Here is a 23,753-nt window from a genome sequence, read left to right as displayed (position 1 = left end):
TGTTACAGCGCCATATAATGGTTGCTTGACAAGATTGCATGTCAGGTTAGTCGGCGATCTCCCGATATGCATTGGGACAGCGTCATTGTTGCAATTTTGTGAGTTGAAACCAAAGGTGAACTGACGCTCGAACAAGCCTTAAGTGTGCTGCCTAGTAAATGCAACACACACAACCACCTCTCCGCTTCCACCGTGCTCAATTCACGTCGGGAAAAACAGTTGACATGAAATTAAGTGTGCCGATTGCAGGACAAAAAATCGTCACAGATTTAAATGTGTTTTAATCAATAAGATGTCAATACATTCCAACCGTTTAAAAAAAAAGTGCAAATAATTATCAGTCAGTCAAGGAGACGCCAATATGCTATTGGTCGATTAAGGTCACCCGGTCTCACTCACGGAGATGCTATTGGCCGGCGTCACACGTCAATCACAGAAGTGCCGATATGCTATTGGCCGAACGCCTTTATCTAGCTTGATGGCACAGCTGGTTGGGATGGAAGGAAGTAGAGAAAACCCTGACTGAAAAAGTTACTTTGACACTGTAAGACCAATAGCATATCTGATTTACCGTATTGACTTAGAGCATTCATCTCTGCTCATCTCTGCTTATCTCAGCACAAGTCACGTCTTTCCAAAGGTAAAAGTCATTTATCCTTTGTATTTGTTATTTAATGCAACTGTACAATAAATTATGTCACTTAATATTAATGTATGTATACAGCGTGATGATTTTACCTAAGGCTTCTGCGCGCGTTGCACGCACTCACGAATTAACATGGGTTTGGATTGCCCGCTATACGAGCAATTCGAGATACGAGCGTAGCCGCTGAACGGATTAAGTTCGTAACCCGGGGGCCCACTGTAATTGTATTTATTATTATTTTCCACAAGAGTCCTCCTCTACTACTTAGGAAGTTTATCTTTGGTGAAAGTTTCATTTCCTTTGTACGTCTCGCACATGTAAAGAAATTTACAATAAAGCTCGCTCTGAAATAAATATACCCCATACTCTGTAAATGGAAAAGACTAAAGCCGTATGCCCAAAATACATCATGTGGTGTGCCCAGTGCCCTACCCACTACATTTTGCAGGAAATACCATGTTGGTTGTCTAGGAAAGCGAGAACATTGGCTGGGCCCCTGGGGTGTGGGCACATGGTCCCAAACAGCTCTATTCCTTTGTCCCCCTGCTGACATGACAAGCTGCCCACTTTAGAACATCTACCAGGCCTTTCATCAAGTCCTTCACCCTTAAGATAGACTCTATGCCCTCATTTTGACAGGCTTTTCTTGTCTATATTAAGAGTACGTAGTATTCTTGCTGTGATGTTCGACAAGCATGCACCTACTACTAAGGGATCTTTGAACTCGCAACGATCTTAAATACAGGGCACCTTTTCTAATTACTTACAAATTAGAGCTTTTTGTAGCTTCTTATTACTGGCAGAGATTCAGTATTAGCAATATCTTGGCTATGTGTGGATTGCCCTTGCTGGTCACACTGGCCATCCTTAAAAACTGACTATGGTGTTGTTTGCACATCAAAAGAGCCAAGACCAATTATCACCTCTGCCTTTCAACACGACAGATGCTCCTCTTCTCAAAAATGGAAAGAAAAGGAGAAAAGCGTGTTCGCACCCTACAACAAGACTTCCCTAAAAATGTTTTCTGTTTTTTCAAGCCTCGTGTACAAAATTTAGCAGTGGTGATGCACAGTTGTCAGTGCTTTAGCAGATCCCCAAAATAGATCGGGCTAATTATCCCGTCCCCAATGGCATGTACAAACAGGTTCATATAACAGGAAATGTGCCATAGTCGAAAGAGTGGAAACTGAAAAGAAGAACTCCGAGCCTCAAGGTGATGTTTGCGGATATTTGTCTCGGTATTCTTTTACAGGGTTTCCGTTTGGAGGCTTGTGTTTTTTTCATAAAGGGTAACAGTAGCAGTGTTAGCGTTGCACAATTTTGCTTTAGTTCCCATTTCCATAATCCCTGTCAGAATGGTTCCTCCATTACCTTTTTTGTCCTGTCTGTACTCATGACAGGAAACCAAATGGATGTAGCATTAAGTAAAACCTCCTTGCCATATCTCTTAATACTTTCATACACACACACATACCGCGTTGTTGACAGATTGCTCTCATTGTTTCACTTTTCTTCCAAAATCCGATGTGCTTGTAAAGTGGATTTTGTTGAAGGAGTTGGAGTCGACCCAGAATCATGTCATAAGTCAAATGAAGCCATTGAAAACCCTTTTTCACTGCCAAGAAGTTCACCTCTTTGTGTGCTTAATCATTTTTGTCTGTACAACCTTAACATATCCATTTATTAAAGTTCAGTCGCTCGTTAGTGGAGTAATGACCAACCAACCAAGATACTTATAATACAGCAATAATTAATATGCCCACACTTGCATTAAATGAGAATAGCAAATTATTATAAATGGCCAAATAAGTACATGAGTATACCGTATTTTCTGCACTATAAGGCGCACCTGGTCTATTTAAAAAAAAAAAAAAAAATCATATATAATGCGCACTGGATTACAAGGCACATACTGTAGAGTAAAAGCTACAGTAGTGACTGGGACTGCAGATGGAGTTGCACTAAAGGGAATGTATTAAAAACAATCAGCTAAGTCGTCAAACTTTATTCATAGAATATAAACTTTAGTCATACAATATTAGCGTTCTCACAACTCCCAAAATGAATAAACAGCTGTTTCATTTTAGTAAGAAGAAGAATGATGGGTGTCAATTTACTTAGAAATTTTACTTAATTAAATATATATGCGCCATCTAGTTACTGTAGTTTACAATACCCACTCAAATAATTGGGTTTGTTCCATTCTAGTGGTTGCTATGTCAATGAATAAGATAAGAAATAAACCTGCCTTCGATATATATTATTACTATAACATTTACCACAAAAAAAAAAAAAAAAAAAACTGGACACGTTTAAAAATAGTCCCCTCTGAAGAGATTTAAAACACTGAACAAGAATATTATTCAGTACCAGAGTATGCAGTTTTGTTTCATTTCATTTTTCACTTTCATTACATTTAGTTCCCAGATTTGATTGGCTCCTGCAAGTAGTTTTTTCTTCTGATGTTTTGTTTTTCGGCCGAGCAGTTCTCATTTTTGGATTCCCCCAATTATTTTCATTTCGGTGCATCCTTTATAAAAATTTACTCAATCTAGCAAATTTAGTTTTGTACTTTTTATTTGATTTTTTTTTTTTTTTTACTTAAAATAGTTTTGCCATTCAAGTTGGTTAGCCTTGTGAAAATAAGACATATAATAGTTTAAAAATACTATAATATAGTAAAATACATAAACATTTGATGTTATTTACCAAAGCACATCAGTAGAGTTCGTCACTGTAGATGCACCTTCCTATTTTGGAATTTACTCTTTTTTTTTTCTTTTTTTTTCTTTTTTTCCTTTTTGGCTGGCGCTCTGTATTGGCCGCTGCTTTTGACGATAATTATTCTCTATGTTTCAAGTTCATTCCAGTACTCGTAGCTCTTCATATCGCTGCACGACAGCTGGTTTCACCCTGAGCCCTTCCTTTTTGACAAAACCGTTGCAAAACACAACCATGAATTTGCAATCTACATGTATAGATGCTACATGAGGATTCTCGTCCGTTTTGTGTTCGTATTCATGACAGCTATGTATATTAAATTTGTACAAGTAAATCCATAGCAACCACATCTGATTGACAGCACTGTGGGTGATTAGGTGGCGAGCACTCAGTCATAATCCCCACTAGCATGTAAACAAGGATTGAAGTCGCCTTTGCGTACTTTGTACTACCTCCTTGCTTTTTGGCCAAACAACCTTCAAGGGCAGTATTAATAATTTAAGCAAACACTCAGACGTGATAGAGAGAACAAAAGTGACCTGCAAGAAGCTCTCTGTGTGAGAGAGGCTATTAAATATGGAAACTATTTATGGTGACTAATAGTTTTTTTTTCCCTTTTGTTTTCTAACAGCTTAAAGCCTACCATACCATGGGATCGCTTCTCTCAACAAATAAAGCAAATTGTTTGATCAAGAAAAAAAAAAAGTGGTTGGGATATAAATTGGCGCTCTGTGTTTGCACTTGCTATGCTATTATATGGATCTGTTAGGTGCATGGGCTAGCTTAACCTTGTATTCAACATGAAGGTTGCTGGGTTGTTTGAGAGGCAGGCATTCCTGCTATTTCTGTCTATTTAGTTTCAACAAGGTCAAACTGTACTGTATATGTACTTTGGCACCCCATTTTTTGTTTTTTTTACTTTAATTTTACTTGATTGGCAACATCATAGCTCACCTGTTCCAAATATTGTATGTTTCCCTTTAAGAAAGTCAAAGACCAGACAGACAGAAAAGAAATTGTGGCATAATCTCAAGATTTTTTCTCAGGGTGAAATCAAATTGCATTAGCATATTTCTAGTTCAATTTGCATACTTTTCAATTTGTTTATTTCTGTCCTCGTGACACATGTTTGAAACATATCTTTTGGACGTCTCAGATACACAGACTTACATATCAATGTGTATATTGTGCGTTGCTGAAAGTCGTTTTTTTTTTTGTGTGTGTTCACGATTAGGCGCATTGGGGAGCCATCTTGGCTTCTTAATTTGGTGTGGTGTTAAGGCCGCACTAGTGGGATGTGCATGAAACCCTCAGGGGGAAAGACTGAACTGCACACAAATCATTACTGCTCATCAGCTGCTGCCACTCAGCCACTTATTTGCTCGGCCGCTTGGCTCGTCTCAGCCTTGGATCCGCAGACACACATTTAAGGGAACATCCCTCATTATACATCAGTGTTAGTGGGAGGAACAAAGAAGGGGAAAGCACTGTTGCTTGGCAAAAGGAGGGTCAAATGAAAGAAAACGCTAAGGATTCATCCTCATTTCCAAGCCGATGCTCAGATTTATCTATTTGGAAAAGAACTTCAACATGGCAGAAAAGTGTTGCGTCAACATTAGCCAGGCCTATCTGATAGCCCGCTTGTGAATTATTTATTGCCACTATACCAAGTAAGGTGTATGCAGCATATTAAATACATTATCCTCCCATTTTTTATTGATGCACCTTTGATGGAGGCTTTTCAGTTGAGAATGACAGGAGAGCTTCATATTTAGAGACCACTGAGCATGTTCGAACGTCTCATTTGAGCCAGTGGTAGAAAAAAACGAAGGTTATTACTCGATGCTGCTAACAGTAGTATTGGCTAGTTGAACATATTGCTCTGCGGTTGTCACGTCCCCTCTTGAAAAACAGTAAACATTTACCGGCTGTAATGCTCAGCAACATACTGTTTACACACCTTGCCTGAATGATAAGATGGAGCGCCAGCTGCACTCTGATCAAATCTGGCACAGGATATGTTTGTGTCAAGTGCTCGCGTGCTCTCCTTCCTGTATTTCAGTTGTGAGGGGGACACATGCAGAATGATGCAAGAGACAGAGGGGAGACTCCTTGTGATGCGCCAAAGCTCTGTTTTAATAATTGTGAATGCACAAAAACACGCACGATATCATCACGCAGCGCAGCAAAGATGTTTAGGAAATTAGCTTTATCTAACTCTGTGTTCTAGTAATTGCTTCAATAGGAATGTTTTGTGGTTTCAAAACTGTGAAATTGATTACTATAATATGGCATAATTGCCCAAGAGTAACAAGACAAGTCTATATTTTAATCTTTCAAAACAAGCTAGTTACACCATTTGCATTGACATTGTGGCAAAATAGTTGGACAATTTGTATATTTGCAATATAACTCCCCTTTCTGATGGATCCCTGTGGTCATTACCTTTTCTCGTGCCCCTGTAAAATTATTCAGTGCTATTTATGTGCATCATATCTGCGAAGATACAGTAGAAACAATTGTTAAATTGGCCTTGGAGCAATATTGGTATACATGTTGTGGCTATCTTGGCGTATTACCGACGATACTGGAGCAAAACCCATTGATTTTAGCGGTGTGCGGAAAAAATGTAATATTCAATAGAAGGCATGAGTTTTCCTGAGAGTTGAGATTTAAACTTTACCATCCAGTCGTGGTAAAGCATATACATTATGTCTGTCATCACAGCCCTTTGTGACAGAATGGGCCCAAGAGATCACTGAGTGCCGAGGATGTAACACTCACGTCATCTCGCTGCTACACTACAACTGCCTCGCTAACATGCCTAAACTTGCAGCCGTAGAGGTTAAGGTTCGACATGGCATGAATCACCAATCGCTACCTCCAAGGCAAAGCTACATTTCTCTATCGTAAAAGGAGAGCGGGCAGTACCAGGAGAAAAGGGGCAAAACTATGCTAATTGCTAAGCTATCAAAATGTAGTCACAAAACGCTGAAATCAAAGCTTTATCCACTGATATGAAGTGTTCCTGATGCACTTTTCAGACATACAGTGTTGCCCAGCCCTATGAGCGTGTTTCCCCCAGAAGAATAACCTTACTTGATGCTTCTCTGCCACATTTTGGTGGCTGCCAAAGAGGGCGAATCATCCTTTTCAATTAGCTTATCTGATTTTGAGAACCAAAACAGTAGTTTATCTTTCACAGTCAAGAGACTTCCTGTTTTGGTTTTCCCAAAGACGATTGTAGACTACCGTTTTTGCCTTTATGAAGAATTTAGATGTGGAACCTATTTGCTAACTTAGTGACTTGTCGATGTGTGTAAGAAAATTTCATCCACATGGATCTTTTTATACGGGGGGATCGCTGCTACCTGAATCAACATAGTGCGGTTTTATTCATTTACAAGCATGCCAAGTTCTTCTGCTTTGCCACATTCTGTCCAATCAGAAATAACTTTCAACGGCGCCGGCGTCATTGGCAGGAAATAGAGTAGAGCAAGGGTGCACAATCCGTCTGCTGCGGTTGACTGGTCGACCACCTAGCCATTTTGGTCGACCGCATGACATGGCACTAAAAAAGAAAAAGAAAAAGAAAACTCAGCCAAAGCAAAAAGAATCAAGGGAAAAAAAAGAACATCAGTCGAAGCTTAATTTTCTTGTGTTGAGTTCATTTTGAACAATTGACTGGCTTCCTCACAATGTTTGGCTTTTATAGTGTGATATTGTGGCTTGACCCACAGAGCAGCCGTGTATTTCTCGTAGCACTTCTAAAAGAAAAAACAAACAAAAACAAAAACAGATCACGTCGACAATACATAAAATAATCCTTTTGCATCCCTTTACCTTCCGTATATTCAACCCGCTATACATCACCATCTAGCATCTTTTGTGTGTGTAGGTACGCCAGCACAGGCATGATGCTCACTGTTAGACCATGAAGAAGGAAAAAAAAAAAAAAATCTCCATGCTTTGGCACAAAGGTACAAACAAAGTGGTGTTATGGTTGAACAGATGTGGGCAAACTGCAGATCTGCTGAATGGAAAAACAGGCCCAGAGGAATGACAGTGTAATTCAGAGAGAATTGTCACACAGCATTGACTCACTGATAACCATTCACCAAGCCATATTTAAGCAATTGCATATTTAAAACATAGACACTTGAGCTCCATCACAATCTGCATTGATCCCTTTGGACCTCTCATCCGTTTCGTGGTTGGCTAAAGACCAGGGCAATTCATTCTGCTTTTAATGCATTGTGTAAATACCACCATACCTTCCCTCTAAGCTAATAATAACTTTACAAGCGACATGAGCAGAACTTGATGGAAGTTCAAATAGCTTGTTAAAAACAACATGCATTTGTATTGGAGATACAGTAGTATATTAACAGTTTCCTGCGTTGGTCAACTTGTGTTAATTAAGCTCATTTTCCAAGTAAAAAGATTATTATTTGGAAAGGGAACTTTAAAGGGAATCGGATAAACTTGTACACGACACTAATCAAGACCTCAAACAGCTTCTTCATTTCAGAGTTTAGTTAAGTCCCTTGTGCTAATGCTTAGCCCCCGTGACCTCACTTTACTGTTATTACTTGGCTGTTGTTAAATGCGTTTCTCAACTTTCCATGTTGTACCGGACAATACTATATCTGCATGTGGTTTACCTTTGCAGTCATTTTTAGGTCATTGTATCTGATTTCAAGCAAAATAGTCATTAGGTCTTCCTCCCAGAAATGTTTTGGCTGCTTTGATCTCTTGTGTGACAGTGTTAAATGATTTTCTCCAAAAGTCTGTGATCATGCAGAGACTTGCTCCTCTTTTATCAGCACCTGCCTATCAGGCACTTTGAAGCTGTTTACACTTTGCAAAATAACCCAAAAGCACAATGAAGAAGTCCCGTTTATCACTGCGATGGGGGTTTACCATCACACTGCTTTTTAGAAAATGCTAATCAACTTAGCTAAGTATGGAGCCCCAGTGTGTGAATTAAAATTTACGTCCAAGACATTCCATGATAGTGCACTTAGGGACATGTGTCCCCCCCTTGTTTCTGTCCTCCAGAGCAGGCAAGCTGCATTCCAGTCTTAAAGCAGATTAATGGGATTTTCAATAAAATTAAAAATAAAAATAATCAAAAATAAAAAAAGCTTTGGTAATAGTTCAAAGCTGATGTAATGCAGAAAGAAAGCACTTTCTTGTATTCTGTGAACAGTAGTGACAGTTTTGGTCCGCGGTATACATGTTTATCTGATTGTTTTCTATAATTTTCATACAAAGGGTTGTGGGGAAAGGCAAAATTTTAAAGGATTTGAATTGTGGCTGTTGATAAACCCGTGTGCAACACTTGCGTGTTTGGTGTAAGGTGGAAAATGAACTTAGCATACGCATTCCAACTTATGGCAACAATGAAAATGTGTTTACGTGCAAAATCAATTTGAGATGGATCAAAGAGGAAGAACGATCATTTTGTCCTTGGAACAATTGAAAAGCCTTTTATGCCATTTTGACTTCTGAGACCATTCCTTTTTATGACAAGGGCAAAGCGGGTCAATTTTGGTTTTAAAAATCCAATACTTCTAAATTGCTCTGTTTAAATTTGCAGAGAATTTAGAATTTTATTGATTTTCTTTTGTGTTTTGATGAGTGAACTTGGTTGCAAGAACCAGAGGCTAGAGAACATTATCTGGGTTTCATTTTAAAAATCTATAAACTATCTCTTTTCAGCCACACAATTTTCTTTAGTATCATGGCGGTGGTAGGCTGCGGGTAGTATAGCTGGTGGGGCGAAAAATGAATGTGAGTTCCTGTCTCAGATGACTATCTCATTTGGTGTTGTTCACAGAGAGAGGAGGAACTCTGCTCAATCTGCCCAGCATGTTGACTACTTCCTGGATATATTTCCCCCCCCCCCCCACAAGTGGAGTACTTGCCCCCCACCAATCTCCAAAACTCTTCAGGAACACATTTTGGCTCATTAGAATGGGGTTGCAGAGCCTTGGCGCTAAAGGAAGTGTGTCGAGCATGAAAGAGTGTGAAATATTCTAATGGTTTTCAGTACTTGACTGAAGTCCAGTCAGTTGAAGGCATTTTATAATGTAAAACTGCATTTTTCTCAAATTAGCAAAGGAAAACTTGTTCCGGTGCAGTTTTTCATACCCATTGCTGTCTCGTGGGGCGATCCTTCGCTCTGGGCCCATGGGGAGCATGATAAGAGGGTGAATTCAAACCTCAATCACTGCTGGTTAATTATCACATCCGCAGCAGGTGAGAGGTTTTCCCACTGCGTAATCCCTCCCAGATTTCAGTCAGCTATTCACACACTTAAGGAAAGTCGTTTTTCTGTAAAATCTCCAATTTGTGGTGCTGTCTGTTGAGCTTTGCACCAAATTAGATATAGAATATAAATAGAATCGTAATAACTGTGTCATATCATTTGACACAAATAATACTTTACCATTGCTTTTATTTTTTGGAGATGAATAATGTAGTGTTCAGAATTTTATACAGTTTCTTTTTTGAGAAGTACTCCACGGCAATTAAACTTTTAGGCTGTGGGCACCGATGGACTGTCAGACGCCGACAGACGCCCGTTTTGCCGGTTGACCGATGAATGCTATTAAAAAAAAAAAAAAAAAACGGCAAATTAAAAATGTTGTAATAGCAATTTTCATCTCTTGTTGTAATAATCGAGATAACATTACTCCAGATGTCCGCCATGTACGGTATCCGTCAGCCCGCCACGCCCCTTTTTGCTTACCGAATCAGAATGTAATTGACTTGCGTGATTACCTGCCATATTGCTACACCTTCATAGTATGAACTGCAATCAGCCTGTAGTCAATGTGACAATAGTCACTTTACAACATCACAAGGCATTGGACAAACATGTTCAGTTGAGTGAATAAACTGGGTTGCTTCAATTCACCACATTCACAGCTATAAGGCAGCTGACTTTACTGGAGATTTATTTGTAGTTGCTCCCTTTTTTAGTCCTGGTTTCATACACCATTTTCATACAATTGCAGTGTAACTGCACAGACATGGTTTTAAGTGTAAGTACTAAAACAGAAATAAGAATTCGTATGAGTGCAGACAAAAGTAGACCGGTGCCTGATCAATGAAGGACCAGAAAAAATACAGTAAAATAAAACACGTTGTTGCCTTTTAGTGGTGGCAGAAGGTTGGGCAAAACTACATCGACGGACTGACAGTTACAATTTCGTCTGACTTGCAAAAGTGACGGACCGACGATGACGGAAAGGAGGCGGGGCAAATGTCGGACCAGCAAAAGAATGTAAGTTGCCCACCTCTGATTTTAGGAATCGTTCATTTACTCCTCAGTCGATGACGCAGTTGGGAGGAAGAAAGCAACGAAAGGCTGAGATCAGGAGTAAAAACTCCCGATTATCACTTTTAACGGGTCATCATACAAGCAACTTTCAAGTTTTCGAATTAGCACCAGAATTAAAAAACCCATATTTTCAAAAGCGTCTTTATGAAGCATTTTCTGCCCTTCATTTTTAAACCTCCATCCCCTAACAAGATTAGAAAAAGCCTTCGACGATAGACGTTCAGCCCCTAACAGGTAACACATTTAAAATAGCTTATCTTTTAAACATTCATCCCCTAACAAGTAACAAGGAAAGTCTACCATAGCCAACTTACAGAACTGTACTCAAACCAAGTTGAGGCCGATTAATTTTTAGGTCATTCCATCTTTATTGGCACAGTGGTCATTGGTGACATTATCAGAGTCCCTTATGCTGTATCATCCCTCACAAATCCGCATTTTTGGCTCTCGCTGGTGCTGTGTCTCACTTTGATTGATCAACTCTGAAGCTTAACGTGAGTCGTGTGGCGACATGCAAGGAAGACACTCCACTCCAAAAAAAAAAAAAAAAAACGTCTCCACAGTCTGATTTATAACATCAACAACAGACCTCCACTGTATCGCCCTTTTATTTTGCAGTTTCAATTGTTCACCGGCTTACTGTGTAAGCTTCACTATTTTGCCCTTGTTTTCCATCCCAAGTCACAGAGGGCAATCTGTTGAAGAAAAACCAACTGGTGTTTGAAAGTGGTCTATTCTGTTTAAGGAGCGGCTCAATAAGGAGGGTAGTCAATAAGGTTGCTTCAGACAGCGTCTCAGTCAGGGAGGAGGTTTCCTGCTGTGCCACTGATGGAAGAAAACAGGGTCTTTGTGCGAGCAGACCCTCTTTATCGCTATCCTCCTCACTGTGTTTTTCCACAAGGATACTCTTGCCTGTTTCATGGAAAACAGGACGCTCGGATGAGTTATGCGCCAATGTAGTTTTGCTCTTGTTATTTCCCTACACGGACTTCCGTTTAGTAACACATCCGCAGCTTGGGAGCGCAATATAGGATATCATGGCATCACCTTAAGCCCAGCTCCCGAAAAGCTTTAATGACACAGAGCAAAGTGGATTTGGGACAGAGGTAACAGCCCATACTTATCAAGTAGACAACCTCATTTTCTAGCCTCATGCTCTCTGCTCCCTCGTTCTCACTGGTTGCCTGTCGTGGTGTTTCCTAATTTTCAAAGGCAAGCGGGTGCTCGGCTCCTGCATTGCTGGACAGATTGCAACTTCCCTCGGTGGGTTTCAACATCCTATTCCTGTGCTCGAAAGCCTGCGGAAAAGCATCTAGAAATACAAAATATGCGAAACTATTCGTGAAGTGTCTTCCAAAACCAAAATCTAGCAAATCATTCCTTGGTGTACTTCCCCAGACATGCATCTCTTTTTTTTTTGTAAAAGTTGGAATCAGAGATGTTTGTGGCAGAAATTATGATTAATTGGTTGCCAAAAATGTGTGATTAATACTTCGCCAAACCCATTGGTGAACCATCTGGATAAAAGAGGGAGAAAAAAAATACCTTCCCAAGTGAAATTCAGATTATAGTCTGTCTTCAGCCGTTTTCCACTAAATGTTAGTTTCCCCAATAGGACGGCCTCAGTGATGTCGCAGACGTGTATTATTTGAGGTGAAAATTGTGCTGTTAAAAAATAAAAAGAGTTGAATACAGCTCAGTACAGGGCAGCTCCTACTACTTGCCAAGGGCTCTATCATCAGGCTTTATTTTCTTTTTCTTTGCTTTTCAGTTTGTGGTGGATGCTGTCTGCCGAAAGTAGACGGATTGCCATTTTTGTTTGAAGACTAACAATAGCTATTCAGCGTAAATATTTTTCAAAATATGAACACTCAGCTGTGCTGACTGAAATGCACTATGAATGTACCTATAATTTAAAAGACATATCATGATTTTTTTTTTTCAAAATTGTAAACAGCTCCCGGGTGTTTTCTTTAAAATGTCTGTGACATACTTTGAATAAAAAAAATCCCAGAGTCATCAAAAATTTATCACACCTTTTTTCTCTTGCTTTTGGGAGGGTGTTCGTGAGCCAGCTTTTATCCTGCAATACATTCTTAAACAAAAATCTTAAAGGAAAAGAAAAAAAAAGTTTGAAAAACTTGGGTATGGGCAGAGATAGTGTGTATGAGCAGCTATAAAAGGCAAATTGTAATGACACAATTCTTAGAATTTTGAACCGCTCATTTTCAGCCACTTACTCGAAAATACGCTTTGCTTTGCTTTAATGGGGTTTGCTGTTAGAAATCACCATTGTAACATGGTTAAAATCTTCCAAAAATTAATTTTAAATACTAAATGCAATGGTCTTTGTTTAAATGTATCTGTTATTGATTCAATAGAAATTTTGCCAGTTACAAGTATTGGTATCAATGTTGCCTCAAGGGTTCAACAGGGCATCGGCAGTATGGATTTAAAAAGCATTTTAAATCAAAATGTAATTTTATCAGACAACCTCATTTATTCGCGTAAAAAATTTGAAGTCACTCTGCAACAGAGAATTTAAGATCAAAATAAAACACAGCTGAGAGCTCCCTGAATTTGAGCTTGTCTTAAAAGAAAACTGGTTTAAAATGATACAGATTCCACTTTTATGTTAATTAACTAATACTGACCTGTGAAATCTGGAATGGTTTAATTTGACCGCACCTCCAAGGAAGCCATGTTGTTTGGATCACAACAGATGGGTAATGGGTCTATTGTGCCTCTAATATGTCTCTATTCAGGAAGAATGGCTGAATTTCTATCCCCTCTGTTGCTGAATGGGCATAGAAATGATATCTAAGCTTAGTGTGAGCACTGAATTGTCTGGCATATATTTGCTAATATGCAAGTAAAACATTGTAATTCACCTCAGTCATTTTCCATTGCAATTTTTTCATAGATGTGCTTTCAAGCTAACGCGGCACATTAAGAACAAGCACTGATATTGCTTCGTAATGGAGCCCGCATTACAAGCTTCTCTCTTTGGTTTTCACTAGGGACTTGAATCCGCAAGGTAGAGGGCCTACCTCGGAGAAGTTAAATATCTCAACCACTGCCCTGCTATGTACAGTAGTACCTCTCTCCGTCACCTACTCTTGGAGACAAGCAGTTTCTTTGGAAGAGAGCAGGCGTAGTTTAAACTGTGTTTAACATCCCACCTCTTATTTCATTCCATTCACTGCATTATTAAAGTACCTCCATATCCGCTTAATTATTTTCCGCTTCTCATCCCTGCAGAAATGGCAATTGCTATTATTTGTCTAACCAATACCACTGTGTGGCTCTTAGGTGCTGGGACCTGAATAATGGATGAGTACAAATGCAAAACAATTGCGCTTTGTATGACTTTGGCACTATGCGTTTCAGTATGAAGTGAACATCTGTATCTGAGGAAAGGAAATTGCAATTGTGTTTCAAAGTCTCGACAACTTCACTGTACTCTCTGCTTATAAGCGCGATATTAACTGGCCAGGGTACTAGTCCAGGTAATATTTGTCAGGTCTTTCCGTTCAGTTTCAAGGGGGCTTTTAGTTTCATTATGAAAATTCTCAGTATTTCTTTAGGAACATAACGTTCGGGTTTTTGCCCGGTTGTGGAGTTCTGAAGTTTCCTTTTTATTTTAACAAGCAGTTGTTTGAATATAACTTATAACACAATTTATTTCTGACCGTGTGGGAGGTATTTTCGCCCGCAGAAAACAATATGACTCCCCTTCACACAATAGTACCAAAGACCTTTACGTACTGTATTCGATTTACAATTATGTGCCTCAAATGTCGAATAAAATGATGACAACTGTAAGTTTGACATATTGAGAATATTTGACAATATTCTCCCTATCTCCCCTTTTCCAGCATCAGCAGCACAGCCTTTCAGTCCATTCTGGTTTACGGTGGAGCCCCGGGACACTGTTGCCATTCGGGGAAACTCTGCACTGCTCAACTGTTCTGCGCACAGCGATGCAGCCGCACCAGCACGCATAGAGTGGAAGAAAGATGGCACCTTCCTGAGCCTGGTTTCAGACGAGAGACGGCGTATCCTCCCTGACGGCTCCTTACTCTTCACCCACGTGGTTCACTCAAAGCACAACAAACCTGATGAGGGCACTTACCAATGTGTGGCTACCATTGAAAACCTAGGATCCATTTCGAGTCGGACAGCGCACCTCTACGTTGCAGGTAAGGGGGGAAGCTAATCTTGAGACAGTTGATTTATTTATTTATGCCTGCAATTTTCACATTGTTGCTCTAAGACAAGTTTAATGTGTGAATCCATCATCTGAGTCTTTAAAATTGATATCGTACACTAAGCATGACTCAGGTAAGTCCCATATGCAAAATTGTTGCATTTTTCTTAATGTACACACTTTGTGATTAGAGTTACAAATCGTATTCCTTTGAATACTAAACGATAATTATATGCAAAGGAGTATGATCATCAATGCAAAACATTTGCATATTGTCATTCCTCCACCACAAAATGCACTATCAACAGCGGCCAGAGGGGGCGCCAAAAAACAATGACTAATCCAAACAAGGCACACATCTGTAAGTGTTAAAACATAAACTAAATCAGTTCCAAAACACCCAAAATATTTCACGTACATCCTGCAGTCAGGCCACGGGCCCCTGGGGGTCCGTGGACCCCACTTTGAGAAACACCGACATAAAGCACATATAACATCACGTCAAGATTGAATTGCACAAGTCAACAAAATGTGTGAGTAAATATTTGAACTGAACAACTTTAGTTCTAGACTTTTTAGTTCCTCAAAATCATCACTTTTTGGAAAAAAACAAGCGGTGTGTGTTTTGCTTTCGTCTTTTCAACTACTAAATTTGCATCGTCAAAGAAAGCACACTAGTTTCACCATTTCAGATCATTTGTAAAACCTCTCACACGTGTGCACCGGCCAATAGTATAAACATGGATACATTTGAAATATGAAGTTATACCAGAGGACATTTTGGCCCTCCACCCGCGATTTAAACAAACACTACCAACCCTCTCAAACTGAGCATTTGTATTCTTTTCTAAATTGCAGTCTTTGCGATTTACATTCTGCTGCATGTGGACAATTTTGAAGTCAACTGATTCCTATTCCTAGCTTCTGGCAGAAAGGTAGTTTCCATATGTTTTATTCCTTTTGAAAAACATTATTATTCCTTTCTTTTAAACGTTATCTCCTGCTATGATTCGAATGTGTCAATGGGAAAAGGTTGCTTTCTTTTGTTGTAATTGATTTAATGTCCTTGAAATCAGTCGCCAGGGCACCCAGTGGAAGCCTGAATGCATTGCCTTTATGGATACTACATGCATGAAAAAGATTCTGATTTGTCTTTTCTATTTCTCCTACCGCAATGTCACCTTTCTCAGTGTGAAAACGGTGAGTGACATGGGATTATTATGTGTTTCGAGTCAAGTCGTGCCCTGAAATTCAATTTGCAGGCCAGCAAAGTATTTACTATGCTTTCCTCTTGCTACAGTGCAGGCAGGTTTAAAGATACTCAAGAGATGCCTGTTGCAGGGCACACACTATACTTTAGTATCAGCTTGTTTGTCTGAAGAGCTGCTGGTATTCTCCGTGATTCAGTTGCTCGCGTACATATTTTGCCTTGTGTTTTGTTAATAATCCTATAATTATTGATTTAGTCGTCAACAGCACTTGTGTTGCTGAAGGATAAAGAGGTTCCCCATTATCAGAGCAATTACTCCAGTGGTCCATCTGCTTCTTGCCTCGGGCTATTATCTAATCAGAATACTGATGCTCGTGGTGGGGCGCAGTGTATAGAAATATTACTGTAAAGAACATTTTTGACTAAATGCAGGACTATGCTATGCATAACACAAAGCGTTAAGCCGAAGTCAAATGTGCCTTGTGCATGTACTATCTTAGGGTCATTTTCTTCCACATTATTCTTGAGGTGTTTTAGCCAAGAGATGGCACGCTCTCGGCAGTGTGATAACTAAGTAGTTGTGCCACGATGAACTTAGACATGCTGGCACCATCTGAGTCAAATTTCAGCTCTTCTCTCAGTGATTTCGCTTTGATGTAAAGATCAAAAGATTGGACAAAGAAACGTATGGGGATGAAGCGTGACAACATGATTCAATGCAGGAAGCTACGATTTGTACCATGCTTGTGCGGGAAAAGCACATGAGAAACATGCCATATTTTACTGTTCTTAAAACAGTTGAATTTACGGTGGCCCAGAAGTGCAAATCACACAAACGAAAATCCAAGCAAACAAAAAAAGGTCATTGCAAACAAGAAAACAAGAGAAGCACACAAGAAAAAGGAAGCAAACAAGAAAATAATACACACTTTTTCTTGTTTGCATCTATTTTCTTGCATGTATCCTTTTTCTTGTTTGCTTCTTTTTTCTAGTCTTTTTTCATGCGTACGTTTCTTGAAAGGTGTTTGTCTTTTCTTCAGGGCCACCTTATGAATCAATGAAATGAGCTTTGTTTGGACAGAATGAATACCCCTGAAATACAATTGTTAATTTAGTCAGTGCAAATATGTGGACATTGACAGCAGGAGCCTGTTGGGGCGTGGCAAGGATGGCGCTAATGTGCGAAAGAGAGCGGCACATCTCCTGGCGATCAATCCCAGATATTACCCTGGTATTTGTCAGATATGCAGCGTGCCACGCCAGCCATCCGTGACCTGTTGGGTCATTACATCAGAGAGGTCACGCCCACGCCACCTTCTGCCTGCACCATCATTCCTAGGTCTGATGGCGTACTAATGGCCTGCTCTCACGGCACTGTAATTAACCTTTCTTACGAGCCACCTGCCCGCCAGCTGCAGGTCCATCATCAACAGCCATGTTTGTGCAAATGTGTAAAGTAAAAGCATAAATGTACGTGTGTGCTGAATCAAGCTGATCCATTTACTGTATGAAGCCTCGTTTAGAATAAGTGCGGTGTATGGCAGGCTACAATGGCTGACAGATGACGCGCTCTTTGAGTAGAAAGTGATCGCAGCCAACGTCCAATCATGGTTGACCCCCTGGTGATGAGGCTGTCTGACAGCGGCGCTTGTCTCAAGCCCTCATTTGCATTATATCTGCCCAGGGCTGAGAAATGATGGAAGTGCTGCGGGTTTGTTTAGTGCCCTGCGTTGAGACCGAAATCATTTTATAAATACGTTTTGTTCTGAATGGGTAAATAAATATTTTATTGTGCTTGAGATGAGCATCATCACAGTATAATTGTCATATTTTTAGTGTCCGTTTAATGAAGAACATTGTTTTTTGAATATTGTGTTTGTGGAATATGAATTAAGCAGTAAAGTGAAGTTATCAAATTGACTCATTCAATCCCAAAGATAATTTTATATTTGAGCTCCAGTTGCTTAATCCTTTGCACTTATTAATCGTTTTTCAAGCATTTTCAAGTGTCAGGCTAAGGAGTGTCTAAAAATGGCTGGTACTAAAAGAGTTAAGAGCTTTGTTCTTTTTTCAGATATCCAAGTATGACCACATTCTCAGGCTCCAACTGTGCTCTTTGAGCATTTTTCCACCTGCTGTAAAAAAAGACACACTCATATGCCACTGATGTGACAGGGGTGGAATGCACTTTTGCATTAATTTTCAGCAAGCGAAGGATAATTGGATCGGCTTTGTCTCCCCCATGTCAGTGGGCAGAAAACGAGAGGAACCTTGGTTTCTTGTCGGCTGTGCGAATAAAGTGATGTCCTGACGGAGACTCATATCTTGGTTCAAGGGTGTGGCGTGTTCACCGACATCCGCTGCCATGCATGCTGGAAAATGGCTTCATATTGAGTGGGATGTAGACACCAATATCGTGTGTGATTGTGGTAGCTCTCGCTACCTTGATGTGTACAGTGGAGATACAAATGTGTTTCTTATTGTCACTTGCCTGTTTGGTGTGTTGGTGGCGTGGTTTGCTTCAGGTTTTGGTGGTAGTAGTGTAAAGGCCTTTGCATACAGCTGGAGTACGCTGTACCCTATTGGTTTGTACAGTATACGGATGGCTGGATGGATGAATGGATGGATGGATGGCATTTTCTTTATGATGTTCGAGCAACACACATTCTGGATAAAGACAATGAGAAACAGTAACTATTAGGTATTTAGCACAACGAAGAATCAAAGTGGAAATGCGCATATTGCAGTTGTATGCAATGATTTCATTCAGTAGAAAGTAATTGCTTTTTTAGGGATTTTACTCCGTCAATAGCTTGCTGTTTTCATGCGAACATTGTGAGGGAATTGCATTTACATGTAAAAAAAATCTTCTTTTGAATTTGCATTTTCATTGTGGTTAAACAGGACCTATTAATATACTTGTTACAAAATTTGCTATTTCTCGTTGGAATTTGGCAGCGGAACCTAATTGTATAAGTAATACCAATGTGACTTGGGAGAAGATTGTGTTGAAATGTCCCATGTCTTCTTTGTGCTTTGTCATGTGGCCTCTTTGTATGGTTTAGTTTGTGTGTGTAGTCTGATATCATGGAACTGCACACAGACTCTCATAAAAGGGGAGCGTTGGGGGGCTCAGTGGGAGCAATATTATGTATGCCGTTTGTGTCTTAGTAAAAAAAAGGAGGGGGAGAGGAATTATAGGGCAGAAAGCGAATGAGCGGTGTGCAGCGGTGATAGCCAGGACACAAAGCGCTACACAACTAATGAGAAATCCCATCTTAACTGTCTGCCGTTCTCCCACACAGACGCCCTCTTCCCAGTCAGGCTTTGAACTCAGCCCTCCAGAATCGCTCAAATTGAGTCACACCTCACTGCTATTAAAGGGGAATCCCCCATTTGAGAAAACTGGGACTTAATTCTGTTCCTGCTTTCTGGTGTGCTTTTGTTTGGTCTAAATCCTGACCCCCTAACATGCACCCTCAGATTTTTCTTTCTGCTGGGTTTTCTCATGATTATTCCCCTACCTCTGTCACTACTTTGGTGTCACAGAGACAACAAGGTAATACACATCCCATAAAGCCACACACATTAAATGTTAAGTGTTTTCTGATATTTAAATGTGCTCTGATAAAGCTGAATTCCCATTGGACATATTAGGGGCATCACTTGAGTCTTTAATCCTTTTTTTAATTGTTATGCCTTCAAGGCCGCTGGTTCTTCCAAATCGGTAAGATGATACAATAAGCCAGGCATCATTACTTACAGATTTGGGTTACACAAGACACATTAGGAGATGATTTAAACATGTGCTTTGTTTTAGAAATAAAGAATGAATGTCACCAAAACATGAGTAAACACATTCAGTTGGGAAAAAAAACACGGTCTGAATTGTGGCTTTGTTTTATTTCTCCATGTGGTTTTGTTGCTATGACTAAAATCTTGCTAATCCATTATTTATATCTAAAGGCCAATGTCAATTAATGGAGGGAATAGAAATATATTGCAGTAAGTGTAATGTGTAAAATGATAATTAAATATTAATGTATCACAGTTTATAATTATGCCGCTGTATATTTAAGAAAACAGTTATACATTACGCTTGTCATACATGACTTGCACTGTATGTAGTTCTTAAGTCTTGGACCTTAAGCTTCTGACCGTGTAAGTCCCTCAAAAGCATGACAAGCACAAGTGGTTTTGTTTAATGGGTTTAATGAACCCTTCTTGTCCTCGTCCCACCTTGAAAACTGTGCAAATATAACAATTCAGCTTAAACGGTGTAGAAAAAAAAAACAAAAAAACAACTGACATAACAACATAGTGTGTTGAATATAATGTACAAAGTAAAAATACCTCAGCTGCTGCTGCTTGTGAGGAAATTAAAACGTCCTTTAAATGTCCTTTTTGTCTTTCGTAAACTAAAGTTCTGCTTGTTGATTACTTCTCGCAGGCTCAACCGCCCAAACCCAAAGCGCGCACATAGAAAAATGAAGCAAGAAGTCTTTCAAACGTCGCGAGATCACACAATCAATAAAATTTGATACAAAAACAATTATATACAGACGTAAACATGTAAATTACTCTGCTATACATTGTAAAAACTGAAAAAAATACCACAAAATTAACAATATAATCAATGTCCTTAAACAAAATTTGCTCGATTATGCCTACATTTACAGGCGGGCTACTAATGCACAGAAATGAGTTTCAATGTTTACGTGTTTGTGTGTGTGCGTTTCTTTTTTGGGAACCCGGTTATTATCATTTCTAAAAAATGTTTCCAGATTGCATAAACCTCAAAAGGCTACCCTCATTTTTGTTTGTATATCACACAAGCAACACTAAGGTTTTTTTTTTTCCTGTTATCGCATGACTCCATAAGCTCAATTGACATCAACAACACAGATGTCATATTACCATGTTGTATTTGTACTGCTACATTCCTGATCATCACATGTCATTAAAAAAACAAACAAAAACAAAAAACGCAAATTCGGTTGGCAAAAATATCACCTGCAGTGAGTTTGTTTACATCACACAGCTTTTCATTTTGTTTTTGGTAGTTTTCTATGAGAATGCTACAGTGCCACACAGGCCCGGCATATATGCTGCAGTATTTTGACATTATTTATGGATATACACATTTCTCCAAAACAATTTTATCTTTGTTTCCATGTAGGCAAAGTGGGAATCAAGTGCGGTAAGAGATTTGCATTTAGGCTCACTCTCCCAGTGACCGCAGAGATGCTAACAAGCGATAGACAATAGTACCCATGGGTTTCACATCCTCTATAACGCGGAGCTGTCTCTCAACTCCTAATTAATTACTGTCGTTAAATTAAAATACCTCTACATCTAACTACTGTATTTTCACTCAAAAATTCCCTTGTGTCAATGTACCGACAGCGAGGCTCCTATTATTATTGCACTTTCATGCATGCTATTTTGCATACTATTTTACTTGTCTTACCCCCAATTGAAATGACTGATTAGGGCGTGACACAAATAGACATAATTTCTCTGTCTTACTTTCTACTGTCTCTTAAACACACGATATTCATGTCAGTCACCTTTGTAATAAAGTCATTGTTGTCCTCCTCGCTTCCAAATTGAGGCTCTTTGTAGCATTTGAGTTTCTCCCTGTTTGTTTGCCCCACACAGGAGAACTTGATGTGTTCAAATTAGGCTTCTCGGTAAGTAGAAATATGACACAATGGCATTTGTTTCTTCCCTTCTCATTCTTGGATCGTAGAACATAATCAAATTAGTTTCGTATCAAAAATGCCTATATCGTGAAGGGGTTAGAGCAAGCACAGAACACAACCCAATGAATCATTCAAAGGCAGCAACTGAATGTGTTTACATGCTCACATGTTTGGGTTAGAAAAAGGGTAGCTCAGGTGTCTCATTTGAGTTTGTGCGCCTGTTTACATAGCATTTCAAAAACCCCACATTGCCAATATTCAGGTTTTAAAGGTTATTATTATTTTTGCATTTTTTTGCGGAATTGCCGATATTCAGATTATTAATGTTATTGGCTTCATGTCAACACAACCCGTGTACTCTATCAGCAAATGAATTCTTCTCATTGCAACTGTACGTTACATGATATTTAAAAAAAAAGTATCATGTACAATAATAATCTGTGAAATCTGTGTATGAAGTTAATTTGATTAAACCTGATGCAAACTAATAAACCAAAGAACGGAACCATCTGGGAGACTGGACTATCCATTTACATCTCGGCAGTTTTTGCCCGTCAAACTACTTTCACTGGCTTTCTGCTATTTTAGACTTTTCCTCAATGACTCAACATCCCCCATTTTTTTCCCTTTTGCTACCTCTCCTAGCTTCTATTTCTTTATTATCCTCTCATTCCTCGGCACAGCTCAAACACACCCAATGGCCTCACAGACACACACTCCCTTGCATTGCAGTTCCAATGTGACCACAGTGCTTACTCATAAAGAGAAGAAATGGCTAACCAGTCGTCATAAAACAAAAGCACAAACATGTCATTCCTACTCCCAGGAACCACCAAAAGAAGCATACCAATATTTTTCCTTTTTTTCCTTTTGTTAAAACGAAGGCCATTTTTGATATCGCTCATAATTAAATTCTGCGAGAAAGTAAAAGTTGACTTTCTGATACAAATAATTGGGCCCAAGCAAAGACTTATCTTTCTATTATTGAAAATGTGCTTATAAGCGAACTGTGCTATACTTTTACTTCACAACTACAAAATACCACTACTACTATTACTATAGGTTGGCCAATTATTCAAATTATTTGGATTCATTCTGTCATTTTAAAAATTGATTTTTTAAAAATGATCTTAAGCGTAAGTCAAGGTTTTACACAAGTGGCAGAATGCTGGATGGGTGGTTTACAAAGTACAACACAACATGACCACTTCACTTACATTACCAGCAGTGTGCCATTCTTTGGCTAAAATACTGTGATAATGATGTGGAGGAAAATGATCCCAAAATGATCCAAATACTGCCTAAGGGCTAAATACATGTTTGTTGAGCCGAAAGACTGAAAGAAGCTGAATGTACAGGTATTTCTTTTTGTCCAAATTGCCCAGCTCAACTGTTACGAAATAATATAAAACCCCCATGCTAAGTTTTTTTTTTTTTTTTTTTGGTGGCAATAAATGAAGCGAGAGTTTAACTAGCTTATTTTAATAAACCATGAATCAGATTTTCAAATAATCTATGAATCAGATACAGTACAAAACATTTATTCTGCAGAACAGACGCATGCACTAACAGGTTGACTGCAGAGTTAAATAGCAGTTCAAACTTGAAGTCAATACATCGATAGCATTCTGTCTCTCGTTGTTTAATTGATCTATTATTTTACTGAACATTGCACATACTGCAGCTAAACAATATATGCAATCATAAATGTATAAATACAATCATATATACTGTATACCGTATATCAAATTTACGCGTCACAAACTTTTATACAAGATCTTTTTCAAATTAGACCTTTTTAAAAAAAATATTTTTAATATATTTTGAAACTCTTTTTGAGCACAGCCATTCATTAATCTTTTCAGTTCTATTTCATAGTTTTTCCATAAACTGACTCCTTGAACACACAT

At 39.0% G+C, this 23,753-nt stretch overlaps 1 protein-coding gene across 11 annotated transcripts in view; it reads left to right on the top strand.

Annotated features, from left to right (window-relative positions):
- The window catches only part of neo1a (neogenin 1a), a 163,516-nt gene that overhangs the window by 42,320 nt on the left and 97,443 nt on the right, over window positions 1–23,753 (top strand). For all 11 annotated transcript variants that reach the window (XM_088413297.1, XM_088413296.1, XM_088413299.1 and 8 more), the window contains exon 2: window positions 14,597–14,920. In XM_088413297.1, the coding sequence (XP_088269423.1) occupies window positions 14,597–14,920 (324 nt within the window). The remainder of the gene's footprint in view (window positions 1–14,596; window positions 14,921–23,753) is intronic.

This window comes from Hippichthys cyanospilos, chromosome 4, assembly GCF_059441005.1.
Source record: "Hippichthys cyanospilos isolate Australia breed blue-spotted pipefish chromosome 4, RoL_Hcya_1.0, whole genome shotgun sequence".
Taxonomy (NCBI): domain Eukaryota; kingdom Metazoa; phylum Chordata; class Actinopteri; order Syngnathiformes; family Syngnathidae; genus Hippichthys; species Hippichthys cyanospilos.
This window is presented reverse-complemented; position numbering and strand designations above follow the sequence as displayed.